Below are 19432 nucleotides of genomic sequence, written 5' to 3' on the forward strand. Positions count from 1 at the left end.
AACATGATAAATATCATCCTTTTTCTACATCAGATATCTACATTTATGCATAGCTAAACAGGTTATAGCACCATTACATTAAATATATTACAAAGTAGTCGCTGTTTAAAAAAACACAGGTGAGGGATTAATTCACTGATTAAAACTGACAGCACATGTTTGCATAATTATAAAAGGCTGACAGTTTGATTATATTTTTCTAGGAAATAAATACCAGGATCCAGTCCGCATTGTTTATGTCCCATCTCACCTCTATCATATGTTGTTTGAGCTCTTCAAGGTAAGTTGCTGTAGGTATGTGGTTCTTGATGTGAATGGTGCATTAGTTTACATTCTGGTGTCAGTTTTTGTTTGCCTTGTTATATAGTCTGCAATGAAGATTTAACCAAAGGAATCCATTTCAGATTAAATGTTGTAGTACACAACTCATTTCATTTGTCATTGAAATAAATAACTTTGTCATTTTAATAAACAGGGAGACTGAATCATATTTACGGTGTTGTGCAATATTGGGTAAAAAATGCATTGAGGTATTGGGCTACAAAGCGAGGACTAAATAAGGTAACAGGAAGAAATGGCTTTCTTATGGCAAATAAATGCTATTAAACTATTAAGAAAAATAAACCAAGCCTTATGAATCATAAACGTAGCCATGAAACGCAAGAAAATATGATTATGTTAATATTTTATGCATTATTTTGAACAGCAAAATATTTATCTTACAGAAATTTCAAGCAACACATAACCATAATATATTATGCACAGTATTCTAAATCTATTCTGTGCATTTTTGTACCATTTCATGGGGTGGCGAAAGCCACATCACTATGGCTAAGCTTACAAATGCCCCAGGGCAGATAGCCTAGTACTAAACTATGAAACTATGAAACTATTATGGTCGATATATTGATGTCACTTTCATTTTTTTAAATTTCTCCAAGTCTTTTGGGTTTCTAATACCATGACGGGAAAGGACCCCATTCCTAAGGTAGAGTACAATTAAAGTTCATGAAATTAGTATTGTTTCAATCTTTGATGTCAGCCAGAAGTGCTCTTTGCAACACCCGTAGTGTGCCCAGTAATGACTCCTTCTGCAATTTGTATGGGGTTACATGTATTGGTAACAGATCTAAATATGATTGTAGATTCTTTTTTATAAGACCTGTTGCTCCAACTACTATTGGAATTGTCTGGGTATCTTTCTGCCTGCAGATCTTGATATTTTATGACTTTGTGTTGCTTTGTACGCAAGACACTGTAGTCACTGGGTGTGGCGATTGCAATGATCAATGCTACTTTTATCTTCTTTTCTTGGACCACTATATCCGGTTTTCTAACCTCTATCTTTTGAACTGTTGGTAATGGGGGATCCCATGTGATGTAGACTTCATCAGTTTCTATGATGCTTTTTGTGGCTCATGTTTCCAGTGTTTTTCAGCCACTTAAATACTTCAAGTTCATCTTTAAAGGGGAATTTGATGTGTTTGAAAACATTAGTTTAGTAAATATGTATTGTTTAGCAAAGCCATACATCAGACCAACCATACATAGTTTGGATGTTGAGTTGCATGGTGTTAGGATTCAAAAAGTTTATAGCTTTATACACTCTAAAGACATTGCATTAAACAATGTTCTTACTGCACATGAGAAGAAACACAACCACATCTGTAGATAGAATAAGGTCTGACAGAAAAGTATTTAGAGAACTTACTGAATGAGAGTGTTTGGTTGATATTGAATGTATGATGATATTGAATGCATGATTACATGAATGTTGATGTTGAATGCAGAGATAAAGCATTTAAAAGCTCCAACACCTGTACCTGGAGTCTAGAGCAATAAGAAAGGACATTAAGTCTCTAAGCAAATGGATACCCTCTATGTAGTTGCTACATACTCACATTTTTCAAGCAAATTTAAAGATTTGGTGTTATGAAACTGGCCCACTCTTCACAAGGGACTTAATTGTTTCAGTAGTTTTGCCTAGTAAATTGTTTTCCTTACAGTTATAGAACTGTACCAGAACATTATGGTTATTAACAAGTTGTTACTTTATAAAGAAAGAAGGCATATTTAAACGTGAGTCTTGAAATATTTGTAACATAATAGACATTGGTAGTTCATGGAATATTAATGAAACTATACATAACGTGCATGAAAGTATGAAAGTAATTCTAGTAATTTAGTACATGGCATATATTCTACTTCTTGAAAGCCATTATTGTACTTAGGAAACTATGCCTGCATAAACACATTAAGGAGATTTAAGCTTTTCGCCAGTTAGTTTTGTTGTAGTGAATGCAGATTTGATGTATGTGAGACCACAGAGTTTTGAAATGAGGAGTTTTAAAACAAATTTTGAGTTATTATTGTGGGGATTTGGAAAATAAATTATTATATACTCAAACACGGTTTATTTTGAAATACAACATTGTTATACCTTCAGATTTGAGTATTGATATAGATAGGTCTTATTTTAATTAAATGTAATTGTACGGTGTTGTTTATAAGAAGATTATAGGATAATACATTGTGTAGGGTATTAAAGATACATGTAGGTAATAGTTCTTTCAGTAAGAAGCAGAAATGATTGCCTAGGTTTATTGAGCAGTAAATGGATTCATTTACCAGATTTTTGTATACAATGTCTGGCCACTTTAGCTGTTTAACCTGTAGAAGGCTATTTTGTTGTTATGTCAGGATAAGCAGACAATAAACTCCAATTAGTGGATTGATACCACTTCTATTTTTTGTGTGAATTTGATGGATTTATATCTCTTTTCCTGTTATTGATTAATGTCTTTTCATATTCCCTTCACTCCTTGGTGCTTTGTTGAACCTTTCTGAATACCTATATCAGTATAACATTTTACAGAACATATTATTTCTCATGCCCTCCTCAGTCTATAGAAATTTCCACAGATTTTCCATTTACGTGATTTAAACTCCACCAACAAACCTTCCTTGCTCATTCTTTTTAACTCTGTTCTGCCAGTCAGAGCGCTTATGTTGGGGAGGATATATCAAAAATATCACCCTCCTTGCAAACCCAATGACCTGGTTTACAACATTGAACGCAGGTACATAATGAGCCTGCAAGTAAGGGACAAAAGTAAATGGCTAGTTCTGACCTGCCAATCTCAGAGAGAAAAGATCTTGGTGTTTTTGTTATTGCAATGTAGTGTGTGACTACAAGTGTAGGGTGAAGGATTGTGTGATGTAATTTGTGTTACATTATAATACAATGCACTTAAAAACTAAAATGCTAATTCATATAAAAACTCTTGTCCTAATACCCATAAAGAGTCACACAAACTGAAAATTATTACTGTTCAGATATGAAAAATAAATTCCCATTCTACTCAGGAGGGAACTGACTCCACATTAAAAAATACAATTTAAATAAAAATAAAACATCTGAAAATGAAATAAAAGAGACGTGTAATTGTGCTCATAATTGCTCGTTCATTTATTTATTTATTTATTTGTTGTGTAGCACCATGCTTAGTGTAATTGGTTTATGTGATTTAGGGTATTATTGTGCTGTGCTTGTTAGTACCGCTATGGTAAGGCTGTACGACCTGCTATTGCATTCTCTGTGAAGAAGCATTACTAGCTGATGATGTGGAAGTATTGGCAATATTTATGAAGATTTTATGAGAAGCAGTGATAAAATGTCTGTCACCTTAGCTCATTTCTGTGTTTGTATCACACACCTTTCTCAGGCAGGAAGTGTCCATCCTTTCATTTTCATTCTACCTTCATCTCTGTTTCATTTTGTCAGCCTTTCATGACTTATACAAGAGGGCAAAGCATGCATTTCTGCAGATTACTCCCACCTAGTATGCTACTCACCCACAGTGTCAGCCCTCACCCATCTCTCTTTTAAGCAAGCTACAATCAGTCTTATTTCCCATCTTTGTATGGCTATTTCTCTTTACTTTTGTTGTGTACTTGAGGCTTCTCAGTTGGGTACACAACGGTCGCCGCCAGGGAAATAAATGGCACACAGACAATCTTTGTGATGTCTGTACTAGTTAGACCTGTTCAGTGAAGGATTATATTTGATTTTATTTTATTATTAGGCTGTAGTGACCTCTACAGGCTTGGATGACTATCCTCAACATCATTGTTAAACTTTATTTTCCCATCCAAAACTTCATCTTACCCAGTGAAAGATCAATAGAAATTTCTGTAAGTTTCTAAGATCAATTACAGCCTCTATTCTGCTGAACCTTCTAACTTGAATTTAAAGTTAGGGATTATCCGTCTACTGAGGCCTTTGGGGTCCCAAGTGTAAAAACCTGTTGATTTATTGTAGTTCTGTGTGTTCAGCTCCTAGTATCTTTGATATTCTAGTGTGATTTACATTTTTAGCATCTGTACTACTAATGCATACCAGTAATCTTTGATCAGTGTTCACTGTTATGTAGAATGTTCAGCCACTCCACACCTGGTTATTAATAATACTTCTTTTATGTCGTGGTGTATGATGATTACACTCCAAATCTGAATGAAAGATAGGCTTGTTAAGCACTTTCCTGACATCAGAAAGGTACTTAACAATCTTTTTTCAAGCATCTCTAACTGTTGTGATGCTCTTGCCTCAAGCATTGACAGTGGTCTTAGAGAGTTAATAGTGGTCAAAGGCCACCACAGAAGAACATCAAGAAGGACAGACGGCTTTAAAAGCTGTCAAACGCTGACCTTTTTTTGGAAAGCCAAATAAAAGCTTTTAAAGATGTTTCCTCTTCCCACTGCTCATCTGACAGACAAGGCAATGCCTGTGCGAACATCTCTGCTAAGAACCAATTAAAATGAAACATGCAGAAATGCTCTCTTTTTAAAGATGTAAAATACTTAAAACAGCTGCATTTATTTTCTTCTATAGTACATAGGAGCAGGTTACACAATAATTTTTCCTTCTGTCTTTTTAATTTCTTTCCTTTAGGGAACTGTAGAATTTATTATAAATGCATACATTTTCACTTGTTTTGCACTTGCTTAAATGGAATAATTTTTTAAAATTAGTTATCCCAAATGTAAGTCCCATTTATGAAATAAGCAGGTTATTTTTTAAATTATATAAGTGACTTCCTGTGTTCCCTAACCCTGTGTGACATTATGTAACCAAACATCCTCCTTGGGAAGGTTTTCTTTTCTTGCAACATGTGCTAGTTGTGCTGTTAATATTTTCTACCACTTCGGTGTCACACTGCCTTGTTAACAACACCAGTCTTCAGATGTTTGCATTAAAGAGTATCTCACAAATCATGGAAATATCTGTATTTCAGTTTAACACAAAGGCCTAATGTTATGACCTGTTAAAGAGACGTATCTTGCTGTCTTATATTTGATTTGCTCCGTTTCCACCTGCAGACTAATTCTGAGTAAGTCCAGACACTGAGCATGGATTATTACCTTTATGAAACAACTCTTGCTCGTCATAAACCTAGATGATTACAGTTTAATTAAAAGCCTTTTAATTTTAAATGCTATTGTGTGCTATTCCTAAGCAGTTTAGTACAACTCCATAAAATATGTGCATCAAATAATTGACTTTTTATTTCTTTTATAATACAAATTTACTCTAATTTTCCACATACATTGCATCAGCCTTGGAGGTGATGTTGCTTGCTGAAACATTTCTGCATGCTTCATTTTAATATTTTTGTAGCAAAGATAATTGCACAGACCTTGCCTTGTCTGTCTAACTACATTATTTCTCTTCCCACATCTGGACTTATTTTTCTTCTTTCTATCAGATTAAACATAATTAAAAAAATATTTTTTTCTGGATAAATCATTCTGAACACCAGTCTATTCTATTTAGTAATAAAGTTATAGCTACTAGCAAAAACATAGTTGTTTCAAGTATCTTGTTTGAAACATGATATACTTTATTTATAAATAGTATTTCTTCATTGTATGGTCACTGTTTCCACTCTGAGTGGACAAAAGTGAATGCACCGAGGATTGAAATCCCCCTAATGCATTCACCAAAAAAACCTGCCAAGAAACACTTTTACAAATGTTTTTGCAGGGAGCAAGCCCCCCCCCCCCTTGCATCTCCCAAATTTATATATGTGTATGTATATATATATATATATATATATATATATATATATATATATATATATATATATATATAAATACCAACTCCTCGGTCACAACTCAAAAAAGGGGGGAATCCCCCCCAAAAGGGAATTACTTCCAGCACAACTTGCCAAAAATGATTTCCTATGGAGAACTCCAGTGGTCAGCTAGTTGCACCTTAAACAGTTGAGTTCAATCTTTGCCCAGCAGTAGGGTAACATGGACAGCTTATTATTAACATGTTTGATTTGTTTTTATGGCATGTATTATCCTAAAATAGTGCCTTAAAAAATAAGCCACGTCTCAAACATTCTAAGCATATTTATGAAAGGTAAATAAAAAAGAATTGTTTTTTTTTTTTTATCAGTGATTAATTCAGTGAGGGCATTTACCTTCTGAGCAGACTCTTGTCTGTCACAGAGTCTGTACAATGAAGCTGTAATATGAGCCAACACATATTTTAGCTTCTTTGCCTTGAGCTATGAACTGGCCTATTGTAAGAATAGAGCAGTTTCAGTATTTAACTTACAGGTGATTACTAATTAAAATAGTAGGTGAATCGTCCTTCCCTTGGGAGTTTCAAAGCTCTTATAATCATTAATTACTTTTATTTTAGGAACCATTAGGGCTGATTTCATTATTTAGTTTGAAAGTGTTACATCCTTATATCTGTAGAGTAACCACAACAAGGCCATGTCCCTGAATAAAATGGTCCAACAACCCTAGCTTATAAACAAAGAGATTGTGTCTAGGGCTGGAGATGCCATTGTCCCCCCTTTACTCTGCCTTAATTAGGCCAGACACTGAATACAATGCAGAGTTTGGCATGTATCTGTCCAGACACATGCAACAACTGGAATGCCCACAGAGATACCTTACTAAAAGCATACAAGGACTAAATAACATGCCCTACATGGACCAACTCAAAGCCCTGTCACTATACTTGATATCCTACGGACTGCTAAGAAGTGACCTGTGTCTGGCATGCAATGCATCCTCTGACCCATTACTGACCGATTTACTGCACATCAGCAAATCAAATGGCATCAGAAACACTTGGTCTAGGAATCTAAACCTGTTTTGCAACATCCAGGAGTGGCCTTAGATCAACTGGTGCCCTAGGCAAAAGGGCTCTATGGCGTCCCCCACCACATCACCCGGTGCCCCATCCAGGTCTACCTACCCCAAATAAATACTAAAAAAGCACTCCTGCTAGAGCAGCGCCCTAGGTGGCCGCCTAATTGTCCTATGCCTTAGGCCAGCTATGGCAACATCAACAGAGCGGTTTGGGGAGACAGTTATATCTTGCAGAGGATACCGTTGCTGCGGAACAGACTCTTCATCCACATAAAAGAAAGTTAATTTCTATCCATATTCAAGCACAACTTCGATGGATGAGAAACAGAAAATTTACCCCAGGACTGCTCCTGTACTAGTAATGGACAGAGGTAGCTCCTACCTGCTTTACCTCATGTCTGGCTCCCCTCAAATTATCTATGATACGATCCCTCATTAGGGGTAATATATAATTATCGACCATGGGATGGGGTAAGGCCAATCTATAACCAAACGAGATAGGTTATTTGAGCACAAAATGAGAAATTGACTAGGCTTAAAATAGCCTGCAAGGGTAGCTGGCCTATTAGTTACCTATGAACCTATGAACAACTGAAGTTTCCCTTACAATGTAACATATTAGACTGACTTTTTAATCTAATTAACATTGTTTACTTTTGTTATTTATGCATAAATTCTGCAAGTTAAGTCTGTGCAACAAAGTAACACACAGTAGTTCTCTATGTATGTTTACTTATGTATATACTTAACTGCATATCTGTATCAATTTACTAAGAAACTGTTTATTTCATGTAACTGAAAGAAAGTGATATTCTTTGTTTTGGAATGCTCAGAGCTTAACATTCTTGTTGTGTGTCTGGTGTGATTAGCTGAAGGGCAAATCTTTATTTCCGTTCTCACTTCACACAGAATGCGATGAGAGCGACAGTAGAATATCACGATACCGATGCGTGTCTTCCACCAGTTGAAGTAATAGTTGCTTTGGGCCAGGAAGATGTTACAGTCAAGGTAACCAATGTTTATATCCCTTTATTTGTTACAGGGATCTCTAGTGTAACTGCTATAAAATAAATATTCCAGAACACTGATAAGCTCTTGTTGAAATCCTTTGATTATGTTTGTTAGAGATGGCATATATACTTAATCTAGAAACTGGAGAATAACTTATAGCTGATTTATAAGTCTTTTTACCCATATATGAAAAACTGGAGAAAGACACCATTACAGAAAGCATATTTCCTTTCTGATTGGCACTTATAGTACAAATCAGAATAGTTAGACAGATACTAGATAGAAAATGTGTCTTAACTGGAATTTGTTTTTATGCTATAGTTTATGTAATTGTGTGCTCTTAGCTTTATGCATTGAAATTCTGTGTACCATTTACTTATGGATTTGAATATAATTATTGTCTGACCTAAATCTTTTTTTTTTTTGTTTCCCCCAGCCCTCATTGTCAGTTGTCTAGCCCCCCCCTCGGTACCCAATGTTCACACCGAGCCTGCCAGCTACTCCCCAACCCCCCCTGACTTACTCAGTATTTGCTGGGCTGCTCGTGGATCCTTAAGGTATCTGGGAGGCTTGGCTCATCTGTGCTTCTTTCTGAGGGGGATTTTAGCTTATGACCTACCAGTTCCATTTCCCCATCACCCACACTCACTGATTATGGCAAAGGGCAATTTCACTCTTTGGACCATACCTTCCATTAGGGAGCATATCAATGAGCGTCCTTCCACTTGAGATGGGTATGCCCATTCCTTCCCTGCCACTCTGTCAATTGCCCGAGCTGTTAATCAAACCCAGGTCAGCTTGGTCATAGTCAGGGCTTTACCCCTGTACACAACTGGAGCAGTTTGGCTGATCTAGATCTTAATAAAAATGACTATTCTGAATTTTCTTATATCCTAAAGTGCTGCACAGCACAGTTGATGACTTGTTTTAATTCACTGTCAAATACTAGCTTTATCTACTAATCTTGTTTCTGGCAGTGTAGTCATGGAAGTATTCCACATATGTTTCAAATTCATTCATGTTTGGGTCCATTCTCTCATGTTCTTTGTATGAAGTGATATATATATATATATATATATATATATACGGCTATATACATTTACATATGGGTCTACTTCTGTTCTTCAAAACCACACTTTACCGAAGATCAGACAGCTGAAGCCATTTTAGCGAAAGTGCGCTTAAATGAGAATGCAATTTCGCAAACAACAGTTTATCGAACCACAAAAACAACAACAAAAAAAAAAAGAATACTGGAAACACGTTTATGCAGGAGGGCAATCCCCCTTACATCCCTTGTGTGTGGGGCTGTGCTCCCCACACCCTGCATTACTTATATAAACTAATGCCACGATCACACTACAGTGGGAAAAATGGTATTATATTTCCTTATCAGCACTGTACAGTGATCTATTGGGCGGCGCAGTGGTGCAGCGGTTAACGTTGTCGCCTCACAGCAAGAGGTTCTCTGGTTCGATTCTCGGCTGGGGTGCCTTCTGTGTGGAGTTTGCATGTTCTCCCTGTGCTCGCGTGGGTTTCCTCCGGGTACTCCGGTTTCCTCCCACATTCCAAAGACATGCATCTGGAGCATTTCTCCCCGGGCGTCCGCTGAAAACAGGATCTGTGGAACCTAGTCGGACATTCCCGGTCAACAAATGTAAAATAAAATAAATAAATAAAATGTTCTCTCAACATTAGAAGTTCCCCTCCCATAAAAAGGTCAACAGCAAATACAAATGAATGCAGTTGTACTACCACAGGATCCCAGAACCGCTAACCATGCTTTATTAAATTGTTGTTTGCAAAAATGCATTTTCGTTTAAGTGCACTTTTGCTAAAATGGGTTTGGCTGTCTGTTCTTTGGTAAAGTGTGTTTTCAAAGAACAGAAGTAGATCCACAAACACACATACACACACAAATATAGAAAGGATCTACCTAATTTTTGATAATTGACCCAAATGTCAATTAAAAAGCATCATCAAAGTGAATGTCAGCACACTACTACACATATACCCCGGAGTATGCAAAAATTAAAGTAAAACAAATAAGATATTTTTGCAGGGGGGCAAGCCGCTGCACCTCACCATGGGGGCTGCACCTCTCCCACCCCCTGCTAATAATATCTACAACTTCTGAGATTGCAAAATGTTGGGAAAAAAGCATTTTTCCCAGCCTTGAAAATTGTATGATCTTGCACAACTGTCAGTCTTCTATGTACTCGACCAAAGTTTGTGAGCATTCTTTAAGGATTACAAGCTAGAAGTCCAATCTAGAGGCAGAGCAGAATTTGCTTCAGCTATCACAATTACCATATTGCTAACTCCACCCTTTCTGAGAGCTGAGATCTCACTGATTGGTAGCTGAGGGTTCACTGACTGGCAACTGAGGGTTCACTGATTGGTAGCTGCAGATTCACTGATTGGTAGCTGTTTCTCTCCCACTCATAATTATGTGTCTTGTGCAGCAGTGACCCTTTTGGTAACATAGTACGTCTGTGTGAGTTTGCTCAGTAGTAGATGCTCATATAACAGGATTACGCCTCCAGGGCAGCCAACCCTGTTTCTTTCTCAGAGGCCCTGCATACCTTGTAAGTCTGATGACTTCTGCCTGTAGCTACTTATGTGTTATACAGATTGCAAAGCTGCGGTGGTACAGCGGTAGCGTTGTTGCCTCACAGCAAGAGATTCTCCTGTTTGATTCACAGCTGGAGTGCCTTCTGTGTGGAGTCTGCATGTCCTCCCCATGGCCGAGTGGCCTCCGAAAGACATGCGTGAATGGGCATGCCTTCGCTGAAGGTTGGGCATCAGGCTGGCAACTTGGCACCATAAAAAAATTTACTGCTAATCATTAGTGGACCGGAATTCCGCTGTGGTGAACCCTAACTGTGAAAAGCCGAAAAGACAAACATACAAATTGCTAGCCATGCTATGTATTTGCTCATTTAGTCTGTTATCTCCCAGAGAGTGTGTTACAGTTTTACCCTATTCAGTATTTGTGTCGTCATTAACACAGAGTTTTATTGTTAGCAGACCACCTTTATTTGCGATGTTTTCTGCTTTTGGTGCTTTAGGCTTCTCTGTTTTTATATGGTCATTATGGGTTAACTGAGAGCATTTGCTACTACATTATTTTTGCCTGGCTTTCTCTCGGGGCTCCAAAATGGGCAGAGTAGGGATGCACAGTGTACAATGCTACACAGCCAGGCTGCCCCTAATAGCAATGCTTGTAATTGTATTCCAAAACACCCACAGGATCATCCATTTGCTGAAAAATATCAAGTCAGAAACTGGCACGTCTAATATCCGAAGCATTTATTATTTTTGTGGCAAGGAACCCCTATTCCAGCATAGATTGTTATGGTAAGTATATTTGCATGACTATACTTTTTCTTCCTCTCTCTGTGATGCTTATGAAATACCAGAGAATGATGCTTCTGTTAATCACATAAAACTCCACCTTTAAAAATGAGAGACTTATGACTGACAGCTTCTTACAGCCAACCTAGATGTGTGTGCGCGCGTGTGTGTGTGTGTGTGTGTGTGTGTGTGTGTGTGTGTGTGTGTGTGTGTGTGTGTGTGTGTGTGTGTGTGTGTGTGTGTGTGTGTGTGTGTGTGTATGTGTCTGTGTGTGCGTGTGTATGTGTCTGTGTGTGTGCGTGTGTGTGTGCGTGTGTACATGTGTGCGTGTGCGTGTGCGTGTGTGTGTGTGTGTGTGTGTGTGTGTGCACACGCTCACGTAATACTTTCTTTGTTTCCTTGCTGTCTTCAACCTGCTTCTACTATCTGTCTCCTGTGCTGCAGTTCTTCTGTCATTAGATATTTTTTCTGCCCCCCCACCATGGATGCTGTGTGGAGCTACTAACAAATGGGACTTTTTGTAGATAATGAAGGGAGGCGATACAGAGCTCAGATTAATAGGGCAGCATCATCTTTAAGAGGTGCCATTTCTCTGCTTTGTGGGTGCGGAATGAACAACTACATTATCATATTTCTTTCTTCTTCTTCTTCTTCTTCTCAAGAAGCTGCACTGTTGCACTGAAAGACCCCGAGCCTGTTTTATAGATCATTCTGATACCAAGCATGCATGTAGTCCTTTTGAATCTAATATGAATCTTTCATACCAAAAATCTCACATCATAATTGCCCAGCACCATGAGCTCATAAATTACACCTTAAGTGCACAGAATGAATATATTTTAAAATACATCTTTCAGAATTCTCAGTAATAAAGCAGAACCATCATGTTACATATGAAAATAAGCATGAATGACTGAAAGGTCTCATTCCAGTAGTTTAATGTAATTCCTGTATTTTCATTTAGATGTCGGACAAAGGCGGTGGTGTACCACTGAGAAAGATCGAGTGTTTGTTTAGTTATATGTACTCCACAGCACCAAGGCCAGTGATGGACAGCAGCCGTAATGCCCCCTTGGTATGTAGAATATTGACATACTCTGCAATATTGTTCGTTGTCCACAAGGGTTATTAGCGTGTGCTTTGCTTGGTGTGGTCCTTTTCATTTTGTATTTGAAGTTTCCATTAGAAGTATTTTTGTATATGATGTTCATTTGCCTTATAAAATTGACAGGATGAACTAGATCTGCAATGTAAGCAACTTCAATGATAACTGGGTCTTTAGCCAAAATCGGTTAAAAGTCAAGAACGAGTTCAAAATAGGCAAAAGCCATATTTTAGTGCAATTTTAGGCAGATTGCATGATAGGAAAGAACATAATGATATTAAGCAGGAAAGAGACCCCGGCTAATTTTATCAGGTGACCCTAAGATGCATAGAGAGGATACACACCTTGTAGGGGAGGCTAGTAGAACATAGAGATAAAATGCACAGAAAGTGGAATCAATACTAGATGAAAACTAGCGATAATCTGACAATGTACAGGTATTTGTGACAACACACTGAGAATGCCATGTCCCCTTCTGCAAGCCACATATCTATAATTACAGTGTAGATGCAGTTCAAAAAAGGACAGCAAAGGTGGTGCTGTTTTATTCAAAAGTTGTAAAAATGGATGACGGATGGTTAGCACCCATTTCTAGAACAACAAAGAGACTGCAAACTATGACATAAATCTTTAGGTATCTCAAAAGTATACAAGATTTTCAGGGTAACTTTTCAGAAAACTATATAGTTAGAAATGAAGGCTACAGCCCTGCATAAAGCTGGGTAGAGACAAGGTCATGGATACAGATGGAGGCATTTCTGGAAGAAAAGCTGGTGAGTACATAAAAATATGTTTTTAGAAATATGGATCAGTGCCAGAGAGACCAGTGGCAGTTTGCAGTATGGACTAAAATGTGGCAGCTTGGATTTAATGTAAAAAAAGTGCTAGGCTGTTCATTTTGCACATGACAAGCCTATGAAAAGTGCACATTCTTGGTGGGATGTACTTAAACGCGACAGTGCAGGAAAACAATTTGAAGCCATGAAGTTGAATCTCATAGGTTTATAGGTAAGTACTAGGCAAGTTGCCCTTGCAGGCAATTTCCCTTTTTGAGCTTAAAACAACCTATCCCATTTTGCTATACATTGGTCTTAACTTTCTCATTGTTGATAATTATATATTACCCCTAACAAAAATAACTGGGATCAAACCATAGATAATTCGAAGGGGACCCATGCATGGGGTAAAGTATTTAGGAGCTGCATCTGTCCATTGATAACACAGAGGGCTGTCCTGGGGTACATCTTCTGATTTCCATTCGGAGAGCTAAGTTGTGCTTGAATATGGACAACAATGAATTTTACTTTATTTGGATGTGAGTCTGTTCCACCTTTGAGATTTATACCTATCCCTTCCAACCATTCTGTTGATGTTGCAGAGTGACTCTATAGTCAGGCACACTGACGTCCCACTCGCTAGGCTGAATAAGGAGAAGGTTACTGTTAGCTGCCTGTCGGGCGCCAGGATCTGCCATACAACACAAGCACTCAGGTCACTACAGAACAAGTACAAATATGACTCTGTCATTGTCCATGTTGGTGTGAATGACCTGAGCCGTACCTCTCTGGACTACATGAAAAGAGACATGGAAAAGCTCTCTTATTATGTAGCCCAGGCCGGTATGACCCTGACCCTGAGTAGCATCCTGCCCTCACCAAGAATGATACCACGGTATAAAGAAAAAAATCTCAATTTCAACAATTGGCTAAGTATCTGGTGTCATTCAAAGGGGATCCAGTGTCTGTCTACTTGGGATGACATGCTCGACAAGCCACGCTGCTTCGCTAGAGATGGCTTGCACCTGTCACCCTTAGGCTTTCGAATACTGGCCAAGGCTCTTGCCACCCCCATAGTGCCTTTTTTAGGCAAAGCTCAAAAGACAAACCTACCGCCGTAAATAGCACAAGTAACAAAAAACTGAGGCTAGTGCTACTCAATGCCAGAAGTCTGAACCTCATAATGCACGCACGCGAGGCACTCCTCAGTATGGAGAAAATCGATATATGTGCAGTAACAGAAACCTGGTTTAAGGCTCCACAACTCATACCATACATTTCGGCCACAGAACCCAAACCGAAATACAAAAGGCGGGGGGGGCATATCCATATTCATCAAGGATACCCACACCTCCAGGTTAATGGCACAGCACGATGCTTCAGAGATCATCCACGTGCAACTAACAATGGGCAAAACTGCAATTCAAATTGTAGCTTGCTACAGATCACCCACTATGTCCCAGGACCCCCATTCTGCATTCCTGGAAACACTGGGAAACATAAAGGTCCTACCAAACACCCTAATATTGGGTGATTTCAACTATCCAAACATTAACTGGGAGAACTACTCAAGTACTAACTCCCTTGCCCAACATTTCCTAGAATTTATAAACTCAAACGCCCTGGTTCAACTGGTCAACACTCCCACCAGAGGTGACAACATATTGGACCTGGTCATCACCAACATGGGTGACCGGTGTTCTACACCAGAGATCAACACCTCACTGGTTAGATCTGACCATAAACAAATCACTTTGGATATCCACATTCCGCCCCCACTCCCGGACAAGAAAACCACAGTGAAAAACTTTTCAAAAGCAAACTTCACGTTACTTAAGACCGAGATGGAAAGCTTCAAAGCCCCCATGCTGAAGGATAACGCTGTCCAAGCTGCAAAATCCTTTACTAATGCAGTCTACGGGCACCTACAATAATGCATGGATCATGCCATCCCAAGCAAAACCAAGACTCACTCCTCCAAGAAAAGGAAACCAGTCTGGTGGTCTCCTGCCATAAACAAGCTATACAATAAAGGAGGAAACTAGTACAGAAAAGAGTAAAATCCCAAGAAGGGACGACATCCCTGATCTGTATCAGCAAGAAACTATGATCCCTCATAAAATCATCCAAGGCGAGCTTTGAAAGAAAAATTGCCAAGGACTCCAAAGATAACCACAAGGCATTCTTTAGCTATGTGAAGAATCTAAGTGGCAATGCTCAGATCTGCTCGGAGTTAGTGCAGAATGGCACAAAATACACTGAACTGACCAATATCGCCAACATCCTGGAAGACAGGTTTAGCACAAACTTCACCCCCCTCTCATCCCCAAGAGGTCCCATAACCATACCAGAAGAATGTAGAGTCCCTGAAATCACAGACACTCAGGTTAAAACAGCCCTCTCCAAAGCCAAAAACACAGCATTAATGGGACCGGACGGTGTCCCAGGCTGCGTCCTACACGAGCTGAAAGACAAACTAACCCCTCACCTAAACACACTGTTAAAACTCAGCCTCTCCTCAGGCTACATACCCATAGAGTGGCGCACAGCAGCGGTTATTTCGCTCCATAAAGGTGGAGTACAACAGCCCCCGGGAACTATTGCCCTAAAAGCCTGACTAGGTTGGTCTGCAAGGCTATGGAGTACATCATCATGGAATTCATTAACAGAGATATTGGGAACCTCCAAACACTGGACCCTACCCAGTTCGGCTTTGTTAAGGGCAGATCATGCCTCCTAAACCTGGTGGACTTCTTTGTGACAGTTACCAAGGCTATAGATGAGGGAAAGGTGGTACACACAGCCTACCTAAACCTCGCAAAGGCCTTCGACACCATTCCCCATTCTGGTATTATAGACAAGTTCACTAGCCTGAACATAAACCCCTACTTCACAAGATGGGCTGCCAACTGGCTCACGGACAGAACCCACATGGTGAGAGTTGTGGGAGCTAGGTCCGACTCTAAATCGGTTACAAGTGGAGTTCCCCAGGGCTCAGTCCTAGGACCCCTCCTGTTTGGCATATACTTCTCGGAGGTACAGGCAAGCACAGGAGGACTATGGCTAACCAAGTTCGCAGACGACTGCAAACTAGGGGCTATAATTGACTCTCTGGCTGACACAGACATCCTCCAAAAGGGTCTCACTGAGACGGATACCTGGTGTCAAAATCATGGCCTCAAGCTAAATGCCAAAAAGTGCATAGTCATCCCCTTTGGAAAAAACAAAGTGCCCACAAACTACCACATAGGTGGTAGTCCCCTAAATACAGAAGACGTAATAAGGGATCTGGGGACCCAAGTAGATAGTAATCTCACCTTTGATAATCACATTGCCAAAGTGGTTAGAAAATCCTTCTACGTGGTCCAACTAATCACAAAAGGGTTTGCATCCAGATCAAAAGAGGTCATTGTGCCCCTCTACTCATCACTCATCAGACCCATCATAGAGTACAACACCCCATTTGGGATGTACCTTACAAGACACCTGCAACAGCTGGAAAGACCACAGAAGTACCTCACCAAGAGGATCACTGGCCTCAAACAGATGCCCTATGCAGCTCGACTGAAGAAATTACAGCTGTACTCGGTTGCATACCGCCTACTCAGAGGTGATCTCTGCCTGACATACAAGGCCATGTCCACCCCAGAATTGATGGACATGCTCCACCTAAAGAAAACCTTATCCTTGCGAGCCACACGCTCTAGGGATCTAAACCTCACCACAATAATAAATAGGACGTGCTGGAGGGATAGATTTCTGTCCCAGAGACTTCCCATGCATTGGAACAAGATCCCAATCTACATTAGGCAAAGCTCCTTGCTAACACTCTTCAAAAGAAATCTTGACGAGTGGATGGGAAACAGAAAGTTTACCTCGGGGATCACTTCAGTGGCTCTGCTGGACAGAGGCACAGGGAACTAATCTAAGGAGGCGGCGAAAGCCAACACATTCTGGCTAGGCTTATAAATGCCTTCAGGCAGATAGCCTAGTACCTACCTATGAACCTATTTAGATGCCTAGACTGAGTATTTCTGATGCCAGTAAATCCATCAGTAATGGGTCGGATAACGTTTTGTATGCCAGACACAGGTCACCTCTTAGCAGTCTGTAGGATACTGACAAAGTATCAAAGCTAGTAGGATGAAGGCACGAATGGTATGGAGAGTGGCTTCCAGAGATTCTGTGGCCATCCCACCATTTTGCAGGGGACCGGTAAGGCCATGACTGTATCAATATATAACATTCTGGAGGCTAACTATACAGAAAATGTGAAATTAGGCTGGTAGAAAACAAGTAGTGTAGTTTTACTAAAATAATAAAAGAATGGAAGGAGTGGAGTATGAAAGAGACTTTGAAAGTTTGCGATGTATACATCAGAAGAGGAAGAAGAGAAAGAATAAGGTGGGGTATGATACTGAGGCACCACATTTGGTGGGGCAGTTGGGAGGGGTCAAGAAGTTGAAGAGAAAGAACAACAGAAGAGAGGGGTTGCTTAGGAAGCAGATGGAAGGTGAATGGTTAAAACAGATTTAAGGAAATGCTGCTTCACAGAGAAAGTGGTAACCCGTGACGTGTTGTACACGAGCATTAGTATAATATCGCTCTTTGTGGTTCTCATTTGTATCTGCTTTGTGTACCGACTGCACAGTGTGTGGCAATTCCTAGCAATCTTTTCTGCCTTGATCAACAACAAATGTGGATAATACGATTTCCCTTCAGAAGGTCGAATGGCTGAAATCTCAAAATGCATATGGTCGAGACCATATGGTCGAAATTTCAGAAGCTCAACCTTCTGAATGGGGATCGGCATACAGTGCAGAACGGGAGATTTCCCTTTCTGCACTGTAGTGCGATCTTGGAGTTGGAATAAATAAGTACTGGGGGGTGTGGGGGTGCAGGGGGGCTTGACCCCTGCAGAAACATTGTTTTGTGTTTTGTTGTTTTATTTTTATTTCCCTTTCAGAAGGTCGAGCTTCTGAAATTCGGGCATATGGCTTTGGCCATATGCCTTTCGAGATATCAGCCGTTCGACCTTCTGAAGGGGAAGTGGATAATACACATTCTAAGGGAACTCAAATGTCATGATTCACCTGCAGTCTTTGAATGAGTGCCTGAACAACACAAGATCATACAGACAGCACTCAAAAGTCAACCTCTCTCCCTCATTTTTTTTCATTGTGACTCTTGATATACATAAGTTTTCCTCAGGCATACTTGGTTAACTATCATACGTACAGAAGGACTACCATGATCCAAGCCTCAGCAGCTATGTCAAACAGAAAGGTAATCTGATGGTCTAATACTGTCACCTCTCATGGGGTGAAATGTGTGAATCACCAAGTAAAGGTATCCCTAGGAACTCCCGTAGTCAAAAGTTGTGGAAACACATGCCTTCAGTTAGAAGTAAAAAAAAAAATGCAACCAGTGCATAGATTCAGCTGTATTGCAAACAAATCTACAAATGCAGAATATTAGAAACTATAGATCTAAGACATGCATTTACAATTAGTAGATCAATTTCATTTTGTGAGAAAACCAACGTTTTTGTAATGTCACTCACAAATTAAATTATATTTTAAGTGGAGGCTAAGGTTGTCCACACCTCCATGAAGGGGGCTTTGCATTCTGTATCTCATTTACTAACATACATAACAAACACTGACCAAGTGAGAACGGTATGACTCTGAGCGGTGGATCACTTGGCTCACGCGTCGAAGAACGCAGGTAGCTGTGAGAACTAATGTGAAATGCACAACACACTGATCATCGACACTTCAAACTCACTTTCGGGCCTTGGGTTACTCCTCCCTCACCTAGGGTATGGGAGCGGGGGAGCAGGTTTGCAGGACAGGGGAGGGGTGGCATGTCTATCCATCCCTGTGGCCCCCGCCGCTTGCCCAACCCCCACGACCACACTCAGAATGCGACCTCAGATCAGATGTAGCAACCCAATGAATTTAAGCATACTAGTAAGCAGAGGAAAAGAAACTAACCAGGATTCCCTCAG

The 19432-nt window shown here is 39.7% G+C and overlaps 1 protein-coding gene across 1 annotated transcript in view; it reads left to right on the forward strand.

Moving 5' to 3' along the window:
• LOC122797132 (pyruvate dehydrogenase (acetyl-transferring) kinase isozyme 2, mitochondrial-like) overlaps positions 1–19432 on the forward strand; it is an 86560-nt gene that overhangs the window by 47706 nt on the left and 19422 nt on the right. Inside the window, exons 7-9 of the mRNA XM_044065931.1 lie at positions 204–280; positions 8083–8181; positions 12506–12616. Coding sequence (XP_043921866.1) covers positions 204–280; positions 8083–8181; positions 12506–12616 — 287 coding nt within the window. The remainder of the gene's footprint in view (positions 1–203; positions 281–8082; positions 8182–12505; positions 12617–19432) is intronic.

Source organism: Protopterus annectens, chromosome 3.part0, assembly GCF_019279795.1.
Source record: "Protopterus annectens isolate FY-2018-M chromosome 3.part0, PAN1.0, whole genome shotgun sequence".
In the NCBI taxonomy this organism is placed as follows: Eukaryota; Metazoa; Chordata; order Ceratodontiformes; family Protopteridae; genus Protopterus; species Protopterus annectens.